General features: G+C 37.9%; 1 protein-coding gene across 2 annotated transcripts in view; it reads left to right on the top strand.

Moving 5' to 3' along the window:
• The window catches only part of PKHD1 (PKHD1 ciliary IPT domain containing fibrocystin/polyductin), a 473,171-nt gene that overhangs the window by 57,849 nt on the left and 390,941 nt on the right, over positions 1–24,381 (top strand). For both annotated transcript variants that reach the window (XR_009263031.1, XM_058734233.1), the window contains exons 27-32: positions 5,836–5,966; positions 8,187–8,322; positions 12,821–13,016; positions 13,686–13,753; positions 15,491–17,098; positions 19,174–19,317. Coding sequence is in view for 1 of the 2 variants with exons in the window: in XM_058734233.1 (XP_058590216.1) it covers positions 5,836–5,966; positions 8,187–8,322; positions 12,821–13,016; positions 13,686–13,753; positions 15,491–17,098; positions 19,174–19,317 (2,283 nt within the window). In the remaining variant the exon portion in view is untranslated. The remainder of the gene's footprint in view (positions 1–5,835; positions 5,967–8,186; positions 8,323–12,820; positions 13,017–13,685; positions 13,754–15,490; positions 17,099–19,173; positions 19,318–24,381) is intronic.

The following is a 24,381-nucleotide window of genomic DNA, read 5'->3' as shown; positions in this document are numbered from 1 at the left end:
GTTGGTTGTTTTGCTATGTAGAAGCTTTTTATTTTGATTTAGCCCCAATAGTTTATTTTTGCTTTTGTTTTCCTTGCCTCAGGAGACAAATCTAAAAAGATGTTGCTATGACCAATATCAGATAAATTACTGCCTGTGATCTTTTCTATTATTTTTATGGTTTCAGGTCTCACATTTAAATCCTTAATTCATTTTGAGTTTATTTTTGTATATGGTGTAAGCAAGTGGGCTGTTTCATTCTTTTGCATGTAGCTGTCCAGTTTTTCCAACACCATTTGTGGATGAGACTATTTCCCATTGCATTTTCTTGCCTCCTTTGTTGTTGAAGATTAATTAAACATATTGTTTTGAGTTTATTTCTGGGCTCTCTATTCTGTTGCATTGGTCTATGTGTCTATTTTTGTGCCAGTACCATGCTGTTTTGATTACTACACCTTTAATGTAACTTGAAGTCAGAATTGTGATACCCTCAGTTTTTTTTTTTTTTTCCCCAGAATTGCTTTTGGTGTTCAGGGTCTTCTATGGTCCCATACAAATGTTAGGATTATTTGTTCTAGTTCTGTGAAAAATGCTGTTGGTATTTTGATAAGGATTGCATTAAATCTGTAGATTGCTTTGGATAATATGGACATTTTAACAATATTTGTTCTCCCAAGCCATGAGCATGGAGTATCTTTCCATTTGTGTTGTCTTCAATTTCTTTCATCAGTATTTTATAGTTTTCAGAGTACAGATCATTTGTTTATTTGGTTAAATTTATCCCTAGGTATTTTGTTATTTTGTGCAATTGTAAATGGAATTAAAAAAAATTTTATTTCTGCCACTTCATTATTAGTATATAGAAAGGCAGTATGTATAAATGATTTTATATCCTACAACTTTACTGAATTCATTTATCAGTTTTAGCAATTTTTTTTTGGTGGAGTCTTTAGGGTTTTCTATATATAGTGTTTTATCATCTGCAAATAGTGAAAAATTTATGTTGTCCTTACCATTTGGATGCCTTTTATTCCTTTCTCTTGGCTGATTGATGTGAGTAGGATTTCCAGTACTATGTTGAATAAAAATGACAAGAGTGGATATCCTTATTGTGTTCATGGTCCTAGGGGAAAAGCTCTTAGTTTTTCACCATCGAGGATGATGTTAGATGTGGGTTTTTCATATAAGACCTTTATGATGTTGAGGTATATACCCTCTAAACCTACTTTGATGAGAGTTTATTTTAATTTTATTTGAGACAGAGAGAGAATATGAGCAGGGGAGGGGTAGAGAGAGAGGGAGACAGAAGATCCCAAGCAGGCTCTGCCAGCTGAGCCACCCAGGTGCCCTGAGAGTTTTTATCAAGAATTGGTGTTGATTTTGTCAAATACTTTTTCTGCATTTATTGAAATGATCATATGGTTTTTATCCTTTGTCTTATGGATATGGTGTATCATGTTTATTGATTTGCAAATATTGAACCACACTTGCATCCCAGTAATAAATCCCATCTGATGTTGATGAATATTTTTAATGTATTGTTGTATGCAGTTTGTTCATATTTTGTTGAGGAATTTTGCATCTATTTTTATCTGGGTTATTAGCCTCTAGTTCTCTTTTTTTCTGGTGTCTTTATTTGGTTTTGGTATCAGGGTGATCCTGGCCTCATGGAATGAATTTGGAAGTTTTCCTTCATCTTCTATTTTTTTGGAATAGTTTGAGAAGAATAGATATAAACTCTTCTTTAAATATTTCTTAGACTTCACCTATGAAAATGTCTGGTCTTGGATGTTTGTTTTTGGGGAATTTTTTGAAATGCAATGAATTGAATTTAATGAAATGTTTTCAAATTCAATGAAATTTTTTGAAATTCAATTTCATTGCCCAATGACTGTTCAAATTTTCTATTTCTTCTTGCTTCAGTCATTGTAAGTTATGTTTCTAAGAATTTACTCTAGGTTGTCCAATAATTGACATGTAACTTTTGATAATATTCTTTTACAATCCTTTGTATTTCTGTGGAGTTGGTTGTTATTTTTTTTCTGTTTCATTTTTGATTTTGTTGATTTGGGTCCTCTCTCTTTTTTATTTTGATCAGTCTGGCTAAAGGTTTATCAATTTTGTTGATGTTTTCAAAGAACCAGCCTCTGGTATCATGGATCTGTTCCTTTTTTTTTTTTTTTTTTAATTTCTATTTCCTTTAGTTCTACTCTAATCTTTATTATTTCCTTTCTTCTGCTGGGTTTGGGTTTTGTTTGTTCTCTGTCTAGTTCCTTTAGGTGTAAGGATAGGTTGTTTATTTGAGATTTTTCTTGCTTTTTAAGGTAGGCCTGTATTACTATAAAATTCCCTCAGAACTGCTTTTGCTACATCCCCCAAATTTTGGACCATTGTGTTTTGATTTTCATTTGTTTTCATGTAAATTTTGATTTCTTCTTTGGTTATTTAGTTGACCCATTCATTGTTTAGTAGCATGTGATTTAACCTCCATGTATTTGTGGTCTTTCCAGATTTTTTCTTGTGATTTTTTTCTATTTTTATAGAGTTGTGGTCAGAAAAAATGCATGGTATGACTTCAGTCTTTTTGGATTTGTTGAGATTTGTTTTGTGGCGTCTGGTGTCATCTATTCTGGAGAATGTTTGATGTGTACTTGAATGTGTATTCTGCTGTTTTAGGATATAATGTTCTGAATATGTCTGTTAGATCCATCTGGTCCCATGTGTCATTCAAAGTCATTGTTTCCTTGCTGATTTTCTGTTTGGATGATCTGTCCATTGATGTAAGTGGGCTGTTAAAATCCCATACTATCATTGTATTAGTATCTATGATTCTCTTAATGTTTGTTATTAATTGTTTTATGTATTTGGGTGCTCATGTGTTCGTTACATAAATTTGTACAATTGTTCTATCTTCTTGTTGGATTATCTCCTTTATTATTAGTGTCCTCCTTTGTCTCTTATTACAATTTTTGTTTTAAAGTCCATTTTTTCTAATGTAAGTATTGCCACCGCAGCTGTCTTTTGACATCCGTTTGCAAGATAAATGTTTCTCTATTCCCTCACATTTAAATCTGCATGTGTCTTTAGATCTGAAATGAGTCTTTTATAGGCAACATATAGATGGCTCTTACATTTTTATCCATTCTAACCCCCTATGTCTTATGATTGTAGCTTCTAGTTCATTTATGTTCTGGGTAATTATTAATAAGTATGTATTTATTGCCTTTTCATTACTTTGGGTTGTTTTTATAGATCTTCTCTGATCCTTTCTTCTTTTGTTCAATTCTCTCATGGTTTGTGCAGCACAGTTTGTGGTTTTTAATTTTGGTCAGTTCCAGTTTGTCTTTTTTTTGTTGTTGTTATGTGTGCTTTGGTGTCATATTGAAGATATAATCACCTAATCCAATGTTACTAAGATTTATTCATTTATTTTCCTGAGAGTTTTATAGTTTTAGCTTTTACATATAGGTATTTGATTTATTTTAATATTTAAATATGGTGTGAGTTGTAGGTCTGTATTAGTTTTCTAAGGCTGCTTATCCAGGTACCACAAAGTGAATGGCTGAACCAACAGAAATGTATTGTCTCATGGTTCTCGAGGTTAGAAATTAAGGATCAAGGTGTCAGCAGAGCTGATTCCTTTTGAACCAGCCTGTGAAGGAAAATCTGTTTTATGCCTCTCCCCTATCCTCTTGCTTTGTTGGTGGTGTTTGGTATTCCTCGGCTTGCAAGAACACCACCCTGATCCCTGCTTTTATCTTCACATGGTGTTCTCCCTGTGACTTTTCTTTTGTCTGTCTGTCTTTCTTTCTTTCTTTCTTTCTTTCTTTCTTTCTTTCTTTCTTTCTTTCTTTTTCTTTCTTTCTTTCGGTTCTTTTTGAGAGGGAGCAAGCAAGCACACTCGAGTGAGGGGCAGAGAGAGAGAGATAATCCCAGGAGGGACTGAGAGAGAGAGAGCAAGAAGGAAGCAGGCTCTCCCGAAGTGGGTTCATGTTCACCCAAAGTGGGGACCCAGCTCACCCGACGTGGGGCCTGAGCTCACCTGAAATGGAGTCAAACTCACCTGTTATGGGACTCAAACTTACAAACCATGAGATCATGACCTGAGCTGACGTCAGATGCTTAACAACTGAGCCACCCAGGCACCTGTGCCTCCCTCCACCCCAGTCTTTTCTGTGTCCAATTTTTCCTTTTTATGAGGATATCAGTCATGTTGGATTAGGGTCCCACACTACAGTATGACTTCATGTTATCTTAACTGATTATAGTTGCAATGACCCTATTCCCAAATAATGTCACATTTTGAGGTACTAGAAGGGAGGAGGACTTCAACATATGAATTGGGGGGGGGGGCACAGTTTAATCCCAAACAGGGTTTGACTTCATTCTTTTGTATATGGATGTGTAGTTCCATTTTGCATATATTTGAAAATAGCACTGTAAGTTTTTAGAGGTGGAATTGCTGAGTCAAAATGTTATGTACATTTAAAATTTTGATAATACCAAAATATTCCTTTACACTGCTATTTTCACATATATGCAAAATGGAACAACAGAGGATCTGAAGCGGGTTCTGTGCCAACAGCAGAGAGCCCAATGCAGGGCTTGAACTCATGAACTGTGAGATCATGACCTGAGCTGAAGTCAGATGCTCAACCTACTGAGCCACCCAGGTGCCCCTTTTAAATTAAGGTTTAATCTTGTTAAGTTCCTCAGTAGTATTTCATGGTTTTTTTTTTCACATTTCTTCATGTTCTTGAATATTTCTTATCAACATTGTTTTCAGATATTGTATCTTTTTTGTTGATATTGTAAACCAGCTCTTTTCTTCAATTTTATTCTCTAACTCTGAAGTCTGTTGTAGTCTTGCCCTGAATCTTCAGGACAAGTTCACATATTTAACTTCAGGGAATAATCCCCCCCCCCCCCACCCCCACATTCTCCTGAAAGGTTTTCATCAGGTTGGATAAGTTCTGCTTTCTCACCCTAACATGATTGGGGAAGATAACATTGCTCCTACACCTACTTCCTATTCTCAAGAAGTATGTGTCCCTGCTTAGTGGCTTCCCTGCCTCTCTTTTATGCCCTTCTGGGGAGATGGCAGAATGGAATCATTGCTCTTAAGAATAGTAAGTGGGCTTTCTGTTCATTAGCTTGATTAAGTGCTGGTCGTCCATATGTGTGGCATGTCACTGTAATGGGTACAATGCTTCTTCTTACTGATGTCTGCAGTGAGGAGACAGAAGTTTCTGTGGTTGCTCTTCAGTGGTCATTACAGAAATCCTGGTGGCTGTGGGTGGTAGTGTTAGTCACCTCTACACCATCATGGAGACTAGAACCTAGAACCTAGTATGGAATCACAAAGCTGGAACGTCCAAGGCTGTCATTTAAAGATGAGGGAGTAAGAACCAGTGAACTCAGGAACAATGCTACAAATGATCTGCTTTAAGTGGGAGAGTGATCTGTGGCCCTGACTCTGGGCCCCAACTCTTTGTATCATGATGAGAGAATAAGCTGTATAGGATTGGTGGGATAATATAAAACTCTAGTGAAGGAAGAGTTTTCAAAGACCATCTACTTTATTTCCCTGACTCTTGGCAGTATTTATCTATGTTTTACTTTTAAATATCTCCAGGATGTATGACTCCTTCTGTCTGCCCTCTACTCACCATTTCTCCATGTTTGTATAGTAGTTTATATATTTAGTGTCAGATTTAGTCCTGCAGTTTGAGCAGGACTTGTGTTTTGACTAAGGAGCATCATATTTTAGTTTCATTTTCTCTCTCTTGTGGATAATTAATTTTTATCTACCTGTAGGGCTCTTCATTCCATCTGGAAATGCTGTTTTTATTACAGGAGGGCTCTGGGCCACTGTCCAAGGTTCTGGTTTGGAAGATGTTAGCCTGGTGTTACTTGGATCTCAGTCTTGTGCCATCAATATCACCACAAACAATTCAAGAAGAATTCAATGCAAAGTTCCACCCAGAGTAAGTGGAATCTCCTCCCTGGGTGGGTGACCAATATTAGCGTGTAGTGTAAGGGTTTTCATGAATCCTTTCTTAAAACTTAATTAAGTAACATTACCTTTTCATCATGACAGTATGGTAATATTGTTTATATTGCCTATGCTGCAATAAAGTGGGAGTCTGACTCCACCAATGGGGCTTGCAATCACCATCAGTTTATTTCTTTTAAAAGAAAATAACCACGTTCCCAGTTCACACTCTCAGTGAGTAATAGTGCCACAGAATAAACAAATTTATCTATATTGCATATATATTATCTCATTTCTCTCTTTAGCAAGTAACAATAACCGTTTTCACCAGCAGTTTTGTTTTCTGGCATGGATATGAATGGTGGAACTTAGAAACTTCTAGAATGTCTGGTTCCTATAAAATACCTTCGTAATTATTCCTATTTCCCCTTTCCCTTTTTAAAAACAAGCCCTTTAGATTTCCCTTTCTTCTTCAGTTAGTGCTATCTCATAGCCTATGAGGTGATTTGAGTCCACATTCTTCCTGGTGCTGCTGATGGCAGTTATGCTCACAGCGGAAGTTGAAATATCTATTCAGAGTTGACTTCAATGTCATCAACATTCTCAGCACATCCATAACCCTGAAGGATAAGTGTTTACTGAACAAATAAAGATCCCTGGAAGGGAGGTTTCATAATCATCTTTGATCTCTGGTCCCACCTTTTTATATTATCCAATTATTCAAATATTATGAAATTTTCACATTTACATATAAACTGTATGGAATTCCAATATATAGTTGTATCATAACTTGTTTAACAATTCCCTATTATTGTATATTGAAATAATTTTCAAAATCTTTTTTAAACAGTTCATTTATTTTGAGAGCAAGAGAAAGTGTGCATGTAAGCAGGGGAGGAGCAGGGAGAGAGGGAGGGAGAATCCCAAGCAGGTTCTGCAATGAAAGTACAAAGCCTGATGTGGGGCTTGATCCCACAACCATGAGATCATGATGACCTGAGCTGAAGTCAAGAGTTGGATACTTAATTGACTGAATGAGCCAGACACCTCTCAAAATTTTCAGTTTTAAACAATAAAAATTTGATCGTTCTCAAAAGTGTATTTTCAAGCATATTTATTTTTCTCGGGATAAATTGATCTAAATTTTAAAGCTTTTGTTATGTAGTATCCAGTTATCTGAAATTTCTTTTTAATTTGTAATCCCACCATCACTGGGTGAGTGTTTCATTTCTGACATAGTCAACACTGGGTATTATTGCTTTCATATGTATTTACTATTTAAAGGGGTAAAATTTGCATGGCTTGGATTTCTTTTGCTAGAGAGAATAAGCATTAAAAAAAACTTTAAATTTTGATCAAAGTTATATATACAAAGGTTAAAAGAAAAATAGTAAAACAATTATGCTTTCCTACTCCTAGGCCCTCTTCCACAGTCCCCTTTTTGAAGCATCTCCTTTTAATTCCTTTGAATGCAGTTACAATACCATTTCTTTGTTAAATCAATAAATTGCTAAAACTGTTTAAATGATGTGGGAAGTATCAGGTAATATTTTTTCTTTTATAGTTTTTTTCTTGAAATTTCTAATTCTTTTTCTTTCTATGTCTTCTTCATAATAAAAATCTATTGTAAAAAAATTAATCATATCAGTTATTTTTTTCCATGAAGCTCTTTGTTCTCTTGTTTCAATCTAACTTGGTGTTTTCTTGGTTTATTTCATGTATTTCTTCTTAGCACTGCCCTTGATTGCTCGCCTGGGTGGATATACTTTCACAGTTCATATCTTCCTTTTTTTGGGGGGGGGGTATTGTTTATGTTATGAGGTCCTAGCCTAAAGAAACATCCTAGGAAAGAATACGTGGGAGCGAAGTTTTCTGAGTACTTACATGTCTGAAAGTTTGTCATAATTGATGGATAGTTTAGCTAGGTATAGATGTTTATTTGAAATTGCAGTTTTTTGCAGAACCAATTGGTGTGCTAATTGTAAATCATTCTTATTTACTCTTTGATCAGTAATCATGATGCCACACTTGCCTATTCTAAGTACTTGTCACTGTGTGTGTGTGCACGTGTGTGTGCGAGGTGGAGACTTGAAAGTACCAATACACTTAAAAATCTTTTTTCTTGAAATTAAGCCTTTAAACTAATTCTATATGGACTTCTCTCATGTTAGTCTTATTTTCAGAAGTTTGATTTTAAAAATTGATTTTTCAGGGGAAAGATGGACCCATTGTGAATGTGACTGCGATCAGAGGGGACCATTCTGCTGTTCTTCCCATGGCATTTACATACGTCTCCTCTTTAAATCCAGTGATCATTTCTCTGAGCAGAAACACAAGCAGTATAGCAGGTAAATTTTTATTTTTTATTTTATTTATTTTAAAATTTTTATTTTTTATTTTATTTAAAATTTTTTTTAATTTTTATTAAAAATTTTCTATTTTTAGACCATTGATCCTGTAAAGAAGACAAACAATGGTCTCTTAATTATACTGAAGATAGTATTATATTTTGGATGGAAGTTATTTTTCTCAAAACTAAAACATCGTTTATTTCATTTCAGCCATCACTGAATAAATCTTATGTTGGTATTTTCCTCTGTAAAACTGGGACCATTTATATCATGAAAACGACATGAGAATTCAAAGATAATAATTCAATATATATTTATTCAGCACCTACTATGTACTAATGATAGCACAGGCATAATAGACTTTAATCTTTACCACTAATTTACAGGATTATTATCTGTACTTTACAGGTAAAAAAACTAAGGAACAGGAAACTTAAATAACTTGTCTAAGATGTTACTGTTAGTAAGTAACAGAGCTGTGATTTGAGCCCAAGCAGTCTGGATGCAGATTCCAAGGAGTTAACCACTCATAGTTTAGTGTAAAATACCAATGTTTTTGGCATCAAGTTCAATTGTAGCAGATGTTCCATATGATTAGAGAATAGAGTGTTCTGATTAACCAATAATTTTTATTCCTTGAAACATACTATGTATAAACATACATAGTGTAGAACTATGTAAAACAATGCAGTTTTTCTTTGATAATTCATATGATATGACAAGATGGATTTGTAACAACATATTGTCATGTCATACCATATCAATTTGAAAAAGTTCCAGCTAATGTGCCTTTCTGGTTAACTGAATACCAGATAATAGAGAGTTTATGGCAGCCATATCTAAGAATTTTATTACAAAAGGCTGATATATTTTCCAAAGAAAAAGCCTGGCCTCAATTTTTCTGATACTGTTTTCATTTTCCATTGCTCCAGAGTACATAAATAAAAGGAAGTGTCCTTTAGCTTGTCAAAATTATTCAGCTCAGTGCAGAAGAAGAATTTGCTGCCTCAGGCCACCAAAGTGTGTAAAATTCCTTAGCAGTATAGATTCTTCCCAACAAGGTAGGAAAGAGAGGAGGGAGTTCTGTATTCTATTCAGATTTCAGTGATTTTGGCTTTTAATACAATTTCCTACCTGTAATGAAAAGAATAAATACATTGCATCAGTGCCTCAGAGGCATCTAGGATTAGCTTGACAATTGACCAAGAAACCAAGGAGTTCATGTAATTGATATATACAACATGATGCATTATTTGCAGAATTTACACTTACATTTAAATCTTTCTACAGGCAGAGTAAAGAGGAACACTTTATAAAATCTCCAAAGAGTGGTTCCCTATTGGGAAAGTCTCCTTTGAAAACTGGAATGCTACAAATCTCCATCCAGGAGATGATGATATTGATGATAACAGTGAAACCAAGATGAAATTGAAGAAAGAAAGGAGGAGGGGCAGGGAAAAGGGGAGGAAGAATATGATGTGCAGAACCATTTGTGTGGGGTTTTGCAGTCAGGCAGCCCTGGATGTGAATGAATCCAAGCTCAACCACTCCTTGGATAAGATGTTTAACTTCCTTTATCTTTAGTGTCTCTACCTACTAAGTGGGAATAATTCTTTCAAGGTTATTGTGAAAATTGGAGGTAAAGGAGGTAAAAGTACTGAACTCAGGAACCAACATGGAGTAAATACTCAACAAACGCTTTGTTGAATAAATGGCATCGTTCTGCCAGATCCTGAGTGTTATATAGATAAGCCAAAGATGTCTTGTGTATATTGACCCTATATTTTTTACTTCTTGATAGCAGGCTGGTACCCATTTGTTCAAAAACATGCCAGTATCAAACTCAAATTTTTATATAACCAATTATTTAAAAAAATTTTTTTTGAAAGAGAGAGAGAAAGAAAGAGAGTCCCAAACAAATTGGGAAGCTCAATTCCACTCACCACCCTGGGATTATGACGTGTGCCAAAATCAGGAGTTGGATGCTTAACTGACTGAGCCACCCAGGTGTCCCACATAACCAATTATTTTAAATATAACCTCCCTCAAATAGATTTTTAGCCTTTTAGAGTCTGTTCCTTTTGCATACCCTGCAAAATTATAGTGTCTGCTAGTGATAGGTAAGATAAACTTGGGGGCTGTAAGAGAGTAAAAACCACTGATGCCTTTGGAGGTCTCCACCCTAGAGACTACTCCTAAGTGACATCATCTAGACACATAAGCCCCCTCTGCCTGTCCACAGGGACTTCCTTTGCCTTACTCCCCTTCTGGGTGGTGGTCTCCTATTGTTTCCTCTGGAAGGTCTCATGCTGTGAGATTTTTGCATCCATGTAAATCTGTCAAAGCACCACCATATAAAGCTCCTTTTCATATTATTGCCACCTCATGGTCATGCCTTTTTTCTGCTCAACCCTGAAGTCCTTTCAGGTCGCTACACTGAGGCTTCAGACTTCATAATAGAAATGAGGTTGGATGTACAGAAGTAAGGAGGATGTGGAGCAAGAAAGAAAATGAAAGTTAATGGAGGACTTTTGAATGAAACTGTCCTAGGATATCTAACTTAATCCTTACAACAAACCAGATGGGGTAGACTTTGTTACCATCTTACTGATGAAAAATATAAGACTTTGAGAGCCCACAGTGAGTCATCCAGACTCACACAGGTGGGAAAATGGCAGAGCAAGGATTTGCATGTAGGGTCAGTCTTCCCAACACCCCACAACCCCTTGTCTTTGACTTTTCTCTTTCAAATAGCTTCTTCTCCTCCTCATCTGATTGGCTGTGCAGTTCTGTAGATGCCTGCTCTGTAGTTCTCAAATGTCAGCTGCTAAAGGAGCTTTAGAGATGCTTTAGCCTAAGCTCTGTCTCTGTGAGACACATGAGAGGTATGTACATTTATTTCCACTCTTGCCATTGCCTTCTCAATTTCTGGCTCTTGTTGAACTCCCTTGTCTGAAGACTGGATTTCTCCTTCCCTATCTCTCTAGTTAATCTAATAGACTGGAAGAAAGCTTCTATCTTATCCTTTTCTTGCTTAGAAACTTTTGGAAGTCTCTGCTGTCTACTAAATTAGGTAAATACCCCTTACAGTTGCTTTTTTGGTCTTTAGCCATAGACTCCCCATCAACTTGGCCTCTTCCCATAGAGTACATGACTATGTACATGCGTCTGATCTCCCAGAAAGTCACCCAATTCTCTTTCTTTCTTTCCAAGCCACTGGAGGTTTAACATTTTTTTTTAACGTTTATTTATTATTGAGAGAGAGACAGAGCATGAGAATGGGAGGGGCAGAGAGAGGGGGAGACACAGAATCCTAAGTAGGCTCCAGGCTCTGAGCTATCAGCACAGAGCCCAGTGCAGGGCTCCAACTCACAAACTGCGAGATCATGACCTGAGCCAAAGTCAGACGTTTAACCCACTGAGCCACCCAGGCGCCCCCAAGCCACTGGATGTTTAAATGAGAAAATGCTCCAAAAGACTTTGGGTAAAACTATGAAGTTTTTAGAGTTGAATTGTAAACTGCCTATTCTTTATCGCTTCCTCTGGGGATTTATTTTTCAAGTAGAATTTCAAGCACCATCTTGCCCACGGGGTCTTTCTTAATATTCAGAATGTTGCTGTCGTTTGAACAACCGCACTGCTTAATTTTTACCTCTCGTGTGTCATGTCTTGTACTGAAGCTATTTTGGCACCATTGCGCCATCTTTGAGGTTTCTTTCAAGGCAGGGTCTGTGTTTAACTCTTTTTTGTGCCCTTTGTGGCATCTCCTTCTTGGTACTCAATAAATATTTAAGGTAAAAGGAATTGAATTGAAGTGTTTATAGCATATATGACATTTTAGTGAAATTGATAATTAAATTAAAAAGGTGTCGAAATATAAGAGAATACTGGACTTAGGCCTTGATATTTCCCTTAAGTAGCTATCAGACATTGGCTGCCAAACCTTAGTTTTGTCAAAAGCGAAATGCCATTTCTACTACCTGCTCTGTGTATGTCATGAGGATAGCGTGAGGGTGAAATGAGACGGTGCGTGTGAAAGTGGTCTGTGCACGCTGTGGTACCGCACTCCTGTACAGCAATTTTAAGCGGTTCAATACACGCAGACATCGAGCTTTGGACTTGTATCAGCACGAAAGTGCAAGTTAAAGAAAGGGCTTTGCGGTGCTGTGTGCTGGTTGTGAAGACCATCAGCTCCCCAAACTACTTCTTGATTTATTTTCGCCCTTGATTTGCATTTCTATGGCGTTAAATTAGTGCCTCTTGAGTACAAGTGTCCTGGCAATTGGGATTATAGGTGGTGGTTCTATTAGGATAAGAGTTGTTAGAAGTTTTATGATAAGAGTTGTTTAAGTGAGATTGGTATTGAAATCCTTGTTTGAAGTGTTATACACAGGACCAATCATGCATTTAATCCTGAAAGATAGGTTTAAAATCCAAGAAGTGGTTGAGGCCACAAATTCGCATCACAGAGGCTAATGCATTGTTTTTAACACAGGAGGTGAGACCCTCTTCATTGGAATGGCACTTCTGGTGAACTACACAGATTTGGATGTGGAAGTTTGCATCCAAGACACCGTGGCTCTGGTTCATGTACAAATGGCTCGGGGCCTGGAGGTGGTGCTGCCCCCGCTGCCTGTCAGTCTCCACAGAATCTCAGTCTCCATCAATGGGGTCAGCATTCGCTCACAAGGGTGAGGTGCACACTTGCCATTAATTTTAGGTCTTTTTGCTGGTCTAGTTTCAGTTGAGGAATTCTAGTTTTGAGTTAGATCTTCACTTTTTCCCCTACTTCTGAAGTTAGGGTATAAACACATGAGAATCATGCAATTTGAAGAAATCTTGGAGACCCTATAGGATGATTCACTCCCAAGACCAATCCAAGGGAAATGTTTGACTAAATAGTTGGGGAACAGAGAACTTTCAGGAACTAAGATGTTATGGCTTTTGGTGAAGGTGGGGGTGGGGTGAGTATCTCTATGTGTTGGAATATTCTGTGCTTTAGTTTGACTCTGTGATTAAATAAGACCTTCAATAAGTTTGTGTCTGGGGCTTTGAATAAATGGCTTACAGTTATTGCCAAAACCATGCTCAGATTGCCTTTGCCTTTAAGTCCCTCAGCCCAGTATTTCTCCAGAAGTTGCCTCCCCGCATTCCAGAAAGTTGGCTAACCTGTATGGGCTGATGCCACCACATGATACAGGCCAAGGAAGATGTCCCACACAACATTTTTCCCCCACTGTGTCCTTTCTTCTCTGTGACAGTTCCATTGACAGTTGTCTCCCTCACTGCTTCATATCTGTTCTTCTCCTCCCTTTCTTTCTAAAACAGTTATTTCATATCAATTTCCCCATTCTCTGCAGGGTTGATCTTCACATCCGGTACATCACAGAAGTTTTCAGCATGGAGCCTTGCTGTGGTTCTCTTCTGGGTGAGTGATTCTTGTATCATTGATTCAGCAGGTGTACTCACTGGATATTCAGGTTTTGTTCCTGGATTTGAACCGATGAGACCAGTAATCGGGCGGCAGGGAGAGGGGCTTTCCTTGTGCTCTGGGAACTGAGTGGTGCACTTACAAGGGTGTGAAAACTTGGTGATTCTTTAGCCCAGTGAGCTCAGGAAAATAAAAAATTTTCATGAAAAGAAGATGTGCCTGGTTTTGTTTTTCTAGGGGAAAGAGGCTGAAGCATCCAATGGGTAGTGTACCTCTAGAGGATATTAGAAAAACAAGGGAAGAGCATTTTACTTTAGCTTTTTATATACTGCATGTGTAAGGAGAGGAGGAAGGAGTCTGATGGCTTCACTTTCCTCTAGGGATTCAGGTGAAGGACCCAGAGGTGGTTAGAAGCACAAGCCAATATGGGAGATGTGAGGAGAAGACAGAAATCGAGAAAACTATTCATTTTTAGAAAAAAAAATTAAAATCTATATATTTGCATGTGACTAAATCATTGTGATAGTGTATGAAATAACACTTGCTCCTTTTTGAGTATAATCCTTTAAAAAAATTTTTTTTAAATGTTTGATTTATTTTTGAGGCAGAGAGAGACAGAGCATGAGCAGGGGAGGGGCAGAGGGAGAGGGAGACACAGAATCTGAAGTAGGCTCCAGGCTCTGAGCTGTCAGCACAGAGCCCGACACGGGGCTCGAACTCACAGACTGTGAGATCATGACCTGAGCCAAAGTCGGACGCTCAACTGACTGAACCACCCAGGCATCCCTAGTAAATCCTTTTTAAAGCTGCTTGCCTCAGGGCACCTGGTGGCTCAGTTGGTTGAGTGTCTGACTTTGGCTCAGGTCATGATCTTGCAGGTCGTGAGTGTGAGCCCTGTGTAGGGCTCTGTGCTGCCAGTTTAGAGCCTGGAATATGCTTCGGATTCTGTGTCTCCCTCTCTCTCTGCCCCTCCCCTGCTCATGCTCTGTCTCTCTGTAAAATAAACATTAAAAAAAAAAAGCTGCTTGCCTGTGCCACAGGTTTAGGTATGAGGTACCTTGCTCTAATCCTGAAGATGGGGCTTGATCATCCCTCAACTAGAGAGAGACAGTCTAGGAATATAGCAGCAGGATTATGAGCATGTTTCAATATTTCAGTGTCCCTTGATATGTTTCAACACACAGACATATACCTACGTAATATATGGACTATGGGAATATATACTCTGCATAATAACATATAGAATAATCTGGGACAGTATGTGAGATCACATAGTAAATGACAAGAAGTCTAGGGAATTTGATTTTACATTATTGTATATGTTATATATGTACGTATATTCTCTCTACATAATATATTAGAACATTAGGGACTAACATGTCTGATAACATAGCAGATGACAAGAACACTTCAAGAAATTAGATTTTTTATTAGTGTAAAAGTTGATAGAAGTGGCTTCTAGGGTTTATAAATACATATGAAATTTTTTTGCCTTAAATATTATAAACATTCTTCACCTGTATAATAATTTATATTGTTTTACTATTATGTGAATTTCAGCCCATCTAACTCCTGCCAAAATGACAAATTTAATGTTGATGGGGTAAAGCAAAATAGCTGAGGTTTCCCTAACACCCCACCTTCCACTTAATTGTGCTGTGGTTAGACAGATGCTGTGAGTTCCTAGTTCTGAATATCAGGTTTTAAGTTTTGTTTTCGATGTTCATGCTTTAGGTGGAACCATCCTCAGCATCTCGGGAATAGGGTTCAGCAGGGACCCAGCTTTGATTTGGGTGTTTGTGGGTAATCGGTCCTGTGACATCGTGAACTCTACAGAGTCGATCATCTGGTGTGAGACCCCACCCGCTGCCCTGCTGCCTGATGCAGGCGTTCCTGCCCTGCCAGCCCCCGTGGAGGTCTGGACTGGCAATGTGTCCTTTGCCCAAGGACCTTCACCAAGCCTGGTGGGGAAGGGCTTAACCTTCATGTATGAAGCAGGAGCAACACCAGTGGTCACTGCCATGAGAGGAGAAATCACGAATAGCAGCCTGAGGCTCTATGTGGAGGGAAATAACCTGTCCAACTCAGTGATCCTTCTGGGGGTCTTGAACTGTGATCTTGAGACACAGTTTTTAAGGAACATCATGAGCCTGTCTGGGTGCTCTTTTCCTCTTCACCATTTGGAGGCCGGCATCTATCCTTTCCAAGTTCGTCAAAAGCAGATGGGGTTTGCTAACATGTCTGCAGTGCCCCAGCAATTTGTGATGACACCTCGGATAACAGCTATCTGGCCAACACATGGGTCTGCTTGTGGCGGGACAATACTCACAGTGAGGGGACTAGCTCTCAAGTCTAGGAATAGGTCAGTTCATGTTGACCTTTCGGGGCCTTTTACTTGTGTGATTTTGAGCTTGTGGGACCAGACAGTCCTGTGCCAGATTAACAGAGTGGGCGACCCCTTGCCTGATGCTTCCTTCACCGTGAACATCACAGTCCTGGTCAATGGGCTACCCAGTGAGTGTCAGGGCAATTGCACTTTTTTCTTTCAGGAAGAGACAACTCCCATTGTGGATGCCTTGACCACTAACATCAGTGGGTCTCTGACCATGGTGCTGATTAGGGGTCAGAAGTTGGGCATCACAGCAGATGAACCAATGGTGTTTGTGGATAATCACCTTCCCTGCGTTGTAACTTTCTTTAATGCAAGCCATGTTTCATGCTGGATAAGTGACTTGACCCCAGGACTCCACTATGTATCCGTTGTTCATACAAGAAATGGATATGCTTGTTTTGGTAATGTTTCCAGACACTTCTACATTTTGCCTCAAGTGTTTCATTATTTCCCCAAGAATTTCAGCATACATGGTGGAAGCCTCTTGACCATGAAGGGCACAGCTCTGAGAGGAGAGAACAGCACACTAGTCTACATTGGCCAGCAGGCCTGCCTGACAGTGAGCATCAGCACCAAGCTCATCCAGTGTGTTGTTCCTGCAGGAAATGGCTCTGTTGCCCTGGTCATAGAGGTAGATGGACTTTCATACCAGATGGGACTCATTGGTTACAGCAATGCCTTCACCCCAGAATTGCTCTCTATGTCTCAGACTGATGATATCTTAACCTTTGTGGTGGCCCAGATCTCAGGAGCAGCAAATGTTGACATTTTTATTGGGATGTCACCCTGTGTGGGTGTCTCTGGCAACCACACGGTTCTCCAGTGTGTGGTCACATCCCTTCCTGCTGGGAAGTACCCAGTCAGAGGTTACGACCGCTCAAGAGGGTGGGCCTCATCTGTCCTGGTGTTCACATCTACAGTCACTATTTTGGCAGTAACTGAGAACTTTGGTAAGTCAAACAAATAAGGCAGATCTCCTTCTTTATGTAAGTGAATTAATAGCTATGGTTACTACTCTAAAATATAGGAAATCAACCTCAATCTGAATGACAGAAGGAGAGAGAAGCCCAGTTGGCCTCTTATAGTCCTGCTTTCCTCCTTAAAACTTGTCTTTGTCACACTCCCTGTAGGAGGCTTTGTTTTTTTTATCAAGGAATTTGTGCATATTCTTTAAGTGTGATTGTATTTTAATTTGGTTCATTACCCTGATTTAATTTGTGTCTTAATACCATTTGTAGGAGCTCAACATTTGGTCAAGTAAGTAGAACATAGATGCCTTCACCTATTTTTAGCCATATATGCCAATTTGAATTAAACTTATTAAGTATCATTAATTTTTGTCACCTTGTAATCATTTCACAGATTAATTCATACCCCAGCAGTAATAGTCCAGTTTCACACTATGGTTGCATTGGTTCAACTGTTTTTTCCTTTTAGATATGTATACTGAAATTTGCCTTGCCTTTTCTTCCAGTGATGGTTTCGGTTTCTGTTCACGTAAGGCCTTTTTGCAGTTGAGATAGCTTAAATTTGACTATAATGCACAAAATACAGAGGGAATGATGGGAGGTGAATCTTACACTGATGAAGTGCTTGCTAAGCGAATTCTTAGAACAAATTTGTCTGGGCTCAGCTGGGTGGAATGCTATAGGGAGTGGGATTTTGGTCCCATGTCTGTAGTAATTTAGCTGGGTACCTTTTCTAAGCATCAGCTTCCTCATCAGATAAAGGGGTTTAGGCTGGTTGCTCCCTAGTTCCCCTTTCTTCTAAGATTCCACAATTAAAAAAATTTTTTTTAATGTTTATTTATTTTTGAGACAGACAGAGACAGAATGCGAATGGGTTCATGCAGAGAGAGAGAGGCACAGAATCTGAAGTAGGCTCCAGGCTCTGAGCTGTCAGCGCAGAGCCTGACGCGGGTCTCGAACTCACAAGCTGTGAGATCATGACCTGAGCTGAAGTCGGACACTCAACTGACTGAGCCACCCAGGTGCCCCTAACATTCCACGATTTTTATGATGTGAGAGCAGGGCTGTGAAATGTACCCTAAGCAAAGTCATATTCTCGGGTTTGTCAGGTGCCTGTGAGCATCTTGACATGAGGACAGTGGCCCCTGGAACTCTATCTCCTTGTGGACTAGAGGTTGCCACATGTCTGAGAGTCTAGCTGACATTTACCTTAATTGGTTCTTATACTGACACAAAACATGGTGTTTGTTAACAACTGTCGTACTTTTACCCATCTGAAATAGGTGCCATCATACAGTGCTGGCAGGAGGGTAAACTGCTACAATCTTATTTTGGAGAGAAATTTGGTAATATCCATCAAATCTAAAACCTTCTTTTCCTTTGACCTAGAAATCCCCCTTCTAACAGTTTGCCCCAGTTTTATTCAAGTTAATGGACGGTTCATCAGCATTATTACTTGTCACAGGAGAGGAGAAATAAGGAAAGTGTCAATCAGTGAGAAAATTGCTAAATAAATTGTGGCACAATCATATAATGGAACTATAAGTAGTGTATTTACACATACACATGGAAAATTGTATATGCTATATCTTTAAAAAAACAAATTCTTCTTGTAGAAGAATATGGATAGAAAGATTTCTCTGCATAAAAATACATATGCTTAAATTCTGGAATGATTAATGAGAAAACAAACGTGGCTCCCTCTGGGGAGTGAGCCTAGGGGGTTTAGGGGAACTTTTACTTTAATTGTATAGTCTTGCGTATAAAAAATTTTAAGAATGATAAATAAACATTACTTTTCTATATAAAAAGTTATTACATTTTTATAGGTTGTTGAATATGATTGGAATCTGACAGAAGATGGACTTCAGGCTCTGGAGAACAGAGCTTAGTGGCAAGACACTAAATTCTATATCAGGAGCTTAAAGCCAGTTGTGTGGATTCTGGAGGGCGTAAAAGGAACGATGGGCAGCAAGAAAGCATGGATTTGAATTTTGAGTTAACTAAAGAAAGAGAAATTTGCCTCTGTGATCATGAACTTCTATTTTGTTTTGAAGGCTGCCTGGGTGGAAGCCTTGTGCATGTGTTTGGAGCAGGATTTTCTCCAGGGAACATCTCAGCTGCTGTGTGTGGTGCTCCCTGCCAAGTCTTGGCTAATGCTACGGTGTCAGCCTTTAGCTGCTTGGTTCTGCCCCTGGATGGTCAGTAACAACACCACATATTTTTTTAAAGAGTGTATATAGAAATGATATTCTTTGGTTAACTCCATTTCTGTAACTAATGCTGTCTTGATCCCTAACTTTTCTGTGTGTTCCTGTGAAGAGGATTTCTCTACACCCCATCTAAAAGGTTAGATGGGACTGCCTATTAAAATGGTTCACAGTAACTTTTATCCTATTAATGGCAATGGAAAATTGATCACGTATGTTCTCAATTGCAGTCATATGACAGTGGGGGAAATAATTCAGAGTTCTGAATATTAGTTTCACTGACAGCCTTAGGCATCATAGAGAAAACAATGTTTTGGTCTTGTTCTGAGATGGGATTGCTGAAAACATCTGCTTACTTGAGGTACTAGTATAGGGATTAGATAAGTAGGCTGGATAGCTCTTGCATATTTGCCTGGTGTGCTCAGTTCTTGAATTTTTATTATAAGCAAAAGAGCCAACATTAACATCATTTTCTTATTCTGTAATGCCCAGGTATTTATTCAGTAGAACACCATGATCTCTCACTGCTTAAAGCTTCATAGCCATCAAGTGAATTGTGGTATAGGAAGCTGTGTCTTTGTTAGAAAGAAAGGTGTAAAGCTTTGATAGTCCCATCATGTGCCATTCAACACATGGTGATTACCCACTGAGCTTCAGAAGAAAAAATCAAAGGGAAGAAATTGTCATCATCTGTATAGGACCTGCTTAGCCAGGTGATTAACTTGTTTGTATAATCATAAATCTTGTACCTGTGCATTTAGAAACCATTTGCATACATGCTTTCTGAATAGTGCTTTAAGTTATATTCCTAACTTATGTGTCTGCAACTTGAACGTGGGTGAAGGATTTACAAAGTGATCAAGGAATCACTGTATCTGAGCGTGGACAAAAACTCCTTGATGGGTAATTGATGATGGCAGTTTACATTAGATTATCTCAGGCAAGAAGAGGATGGAGAGCGAGAAAAGGAGACGTTATGATCCTTGATTAAAATACAAACTAGGAATTGAGTTCCCTATCATCATATATATAAGCAGAGCATTTGGGATTCCACACTGGAAAACTTAAGATACACTGGGAGGTGCCTCAGTGGCTCAGTCAGCTGCGCGACTGACTCTTGATTTTGGCTCAGGCCATTATCTCGTGGTTCATGGGATGGAGCCCCTCATCAGGGTCTGCACTGACAAGTGTGGAACCTGCCTGGGATTCACTCTTTCTCTGCCTCTTCCCCACTTGCATGTCCCCACGTGCTTCTCTCAAAAATAAATACACAGTAAAAAAAAGACACAGTAGATTTAAGTTTAAGACATTGCCTGTTTAATTCTCTACTTCCAGCATTAGACCCGTGCTGGAACAGTGCATGTGCAAAGTTAATGCTTGATGAAAGAATAAATGAAGGAATTGGGAAATGGTGGAAACAGAAAACCATGACTCCGTATTTCTAGGTTACAATATTTAATTAATACAACTACAGTCTTTTAAAAAGGCTTTCATACACAGCTTAAATTAATTTACTTTTAAAAAGTCCTTGGTATTATCAAGGTCAAGACAATTCATTTAGAAATACAAAATAAAAATCACTGAAGTTTCTGGGTTAGATAAATTGTGGTATTGGAAGTTTGATAACTTATAGAAGAAGAAGGAATAGGAACTCTGTTATATTTTAAAAGTTTTGATTACATTTTAGGAAAGGACTTCTTAAAATTCCTTTTTTTTTTTTTTTTAAAGAAGGGAAACAGGAATTGGAATCTGTAACTCTGACCTTTGCCACTAGGTGTCACCAAACACTCACTGATTGTGCCAGAACTGCCATTGACTCTAGGGAAATGGATAATTGGAGTTATTTTCTTCTTTCATAAAGAAAGAAAAAGTCTTTTTAAAGACTTTTAATTACAGTGTCTAAAAATGGAGAGGAACTGAGGAATCCAACTCTGTTGGTTTCTTAAGATCCAGGATGGTACTCAAGGATTCTATCAACATCCTGAGTCATATAAAACAATTTGAGTACATTTTTGTGTATTTTTTTTTTTTTCTAGCAAGTAGGTCTATTATGGACATTGAATGATCCCAGAAAATGTGCCTCACAAATTGTTAGGAACTATTAGTAATTCCCTTACTTTCAGATAGAATTGCATATAACCAATTTAGTTAAGAATCTTGGTAGAGCGTGAGACTCTTGATCTCTGGGTTGGGAGTTCAAGCCTCATGTTGGGCGTAGAGATTACTTAAAAATAAAAACTTTAAACAACAACAACGAAAAGAATCTGTTATATTTTAAAAGGTTTTTTAAGAGGACTGTTACACCACAGCAACCTTTATATGTGTTTCTCCATTGCCGTTGTCAGAGCAATCCATTCTTTTATTTAACCATTGCACCCCTGTGCTCCTTTTTTTCAAACTTAATCAGCTGGCAGCCCTTCAGAATGCTGCATAATCTCAGACCTTCTAATCCAGTGGTTCTCAAAGACATGAGAATTGCGTTATTACTGTTGGGACTATATTATTATTAATGTTGCTGGAGCAGTTAGAAATGCAAATTTTGGGGCCACCCAATGAATCAGAAACTTTCCAACAAGTAAAGCCCTCTCTGAATTCCTACCTTTTTTCATAATTAGAAGCGTCAAACTAGGTAGCCCCTCTGTGTAAGCAAGTTCTGGCTCTATTGGGTAGCATCATGAGATGCCTGTGTATAATCCGGCACCGTATTTGTATTTAAAATTGCACCGCTGTCTTGCTGGTTTATAATCTTACTGTTACCTACAATTATTTCAAGGTGATTTTCTTTCTTTCTGACATGGTTGTGCACAGCTGGATGTTCCTCATCTTATATTTACATGAGTTTTATTTTTTCTTTTGTGGTTACTGCCTTACTATTTTCATTCTTTTTTTTGTTTATTTCTATAATTTCTCTAATGTACTAAGGTCACTTTGAATTCCGACCCATGCTCTGAATTTTATTTCTTAGTGTGATTTTGCACACTAAAGTCATTCCAGTTTGTGGATGACAGCCTAGAACTCAAACTTTCCTAATTATTGTTTTGCTTGCTAACGTGCTTGCTTTCATGAGTGGGGCAGGGGCGGTGAAGGTGGGGCTCTGAGGAAATGCTTTTTGCTGCCTTTGGTGTCCTCTCTGTTTTACCTTTCTTCCTCAATCACACTTCTAACAAAAGATGAATTTTACTTTTTCATATGATGGGTGGCTAAAACATCTCATTCAGTGAAACTAATACTTTGTATTTTTTTTAAAAGCTCAGCAAGATCTTTGATGCACCTCTTTCTTGCATGTATACCTTGAATTATATGGCATGACTTATTCATGGAAACTCTAATTTTTCCATGAGGCATGACCAGCTAAAGTTATTAATGTCACTTAATCCACCTTGTCAATTTGCGTCCACCTAATCACCCATAATGAGTTCATTATTTTATAGGTGTTGAGCCTATGCCCAAAGGCTTACTAACTGGAAAGTTCTGATGTTTTATCCACCCATAGGAGAGTCCTACTGTCAGCTGATTTAATTGCTGTAATTAATTCCAGACACACAGAGAACCTACTATGTTTCAGGTGCTTTGGAATGTACCAGCAACACTAATAATATTAGCATGTGATTGAACAACTACAAACATTCTTACATCTGCTTATCTCATGTACCTCTTGCTAGATGCAGCACTGTGAGATAGGTAGGGCAGCTGGGTTCAAGCCCATGGTCCCTGGTAATATTTGTTGCATACTTGCATTGGGGGTTCGCTGCAGAAGAAAGCTAGAGAGATTATTCTTTTTTTTTCTTTTTCACTTTATTAAGGTTTTCAAATATAGCTGCTCCAAAACCATCTTATGTAGAGACTTGTTTATTTTCCTCTTTAAGGTTATTGCTGGTCTACCTTGTTGATGCTTTTTACATTGTATCTCATTACTAAGAGAGAAATAGCTTAAGGGTCACAGGGCTTCAAAGAATTGCTTTTCTTCTTTATAAAACGTGAATAGTCAAAATAAGGTAAAAATCAAGAGTTTCTGTTATCAAGAGATCCCATCATGAGAATGAAAAAGCTAGCCATAGATCTGGAAAAGGTATTAGTAACCATAGAACCTTCTAGGATTAGTACCCAAAATAAATAAAGAACACAAACCAATATGAAAAAGACAAACATTCCAGTATAAAAAAAGGGCAAATGACAGAAATAGGAATTTCACAGAAGAGGAAATTGGAATTCTTACTGAACATATAAAAACTTTTTTGACTTAAAAAGTAATGATGCAAATGCAAATTAACATAGTAATGAGATGCCATTGTATTTGTACTGGACTGGCCAAAATTAAAAGTCTGATAGTCCCAAGTGCTGGTAATTATGTGGAGTAATGGAAACTCACTAATAAAGCTGGTAGGAATATAAAATGGCACAGGCACTTTGAAAACAATATGGCACTGTCTTGTAAAATTGAACTTGTACCTGCTCAATGAACAAGCAGTTTTCTTTAAGGCATATAACCTAGAGGAAAATTAGTATGTGTTTGTAGTAGCAAAGCTGGGAAATACCCCAAAATCCATTGGTAGGAGAATAATATACTGTAGTACTTTCACACAATGCCATATAAAACAGTAGTGAAAATGTATGCTCAAGTTTCACGTGATAATATGGAACTTGATAAATCTTAGAAATGTAATATTGAGTGGAAAAAAGCAGGTGCAAAAACATATGTCATGTATTCTATTGTATAAAATTCAAACACAAAACAATCATTTAGGAAAACAAACCCATGTGAGAAAGCGATTTAAAAAATGCAAATGGCTGTTTCTGAGGACGAGGAGGAAGATGATGGTCTTGATGGAGAGACACAGATTAAAGAGTATCACAACTGTTTTAGTATCACACCTGTATCTTGTTTTATCACACAAGAAAACTCATAGGAGTTTTTCTTATGATTCATATCTTACAAAAGTGTTGCTTGTATTCTTCTGTATGTATTTTGTACATGTAGTACATTAAAAAATTTTTTTAATGTTAATTTTTGAGAGAGACAGAGCATGAGTAGGGGAGGGGCAGAGAGAAAGGGAG

The sequence above is a fragment of the Neofelis nebulosa genome, chromosome 6 (assembly GCF_028018385.1).
Source record: "Neofelis nebulosa isolate mNeoNeb1 chromosome 6, mNeoNeb1.pri, whole genome shotgun sequence".
NCBI lineage: Eukaryota > Metazoa > Chordata > Mammalia > Carnivora > Felidae > Neofelis > Neofelis nebulosa.
This window is presented reverse-complemented; position numbering and strand designations above follow the sequence as displayed.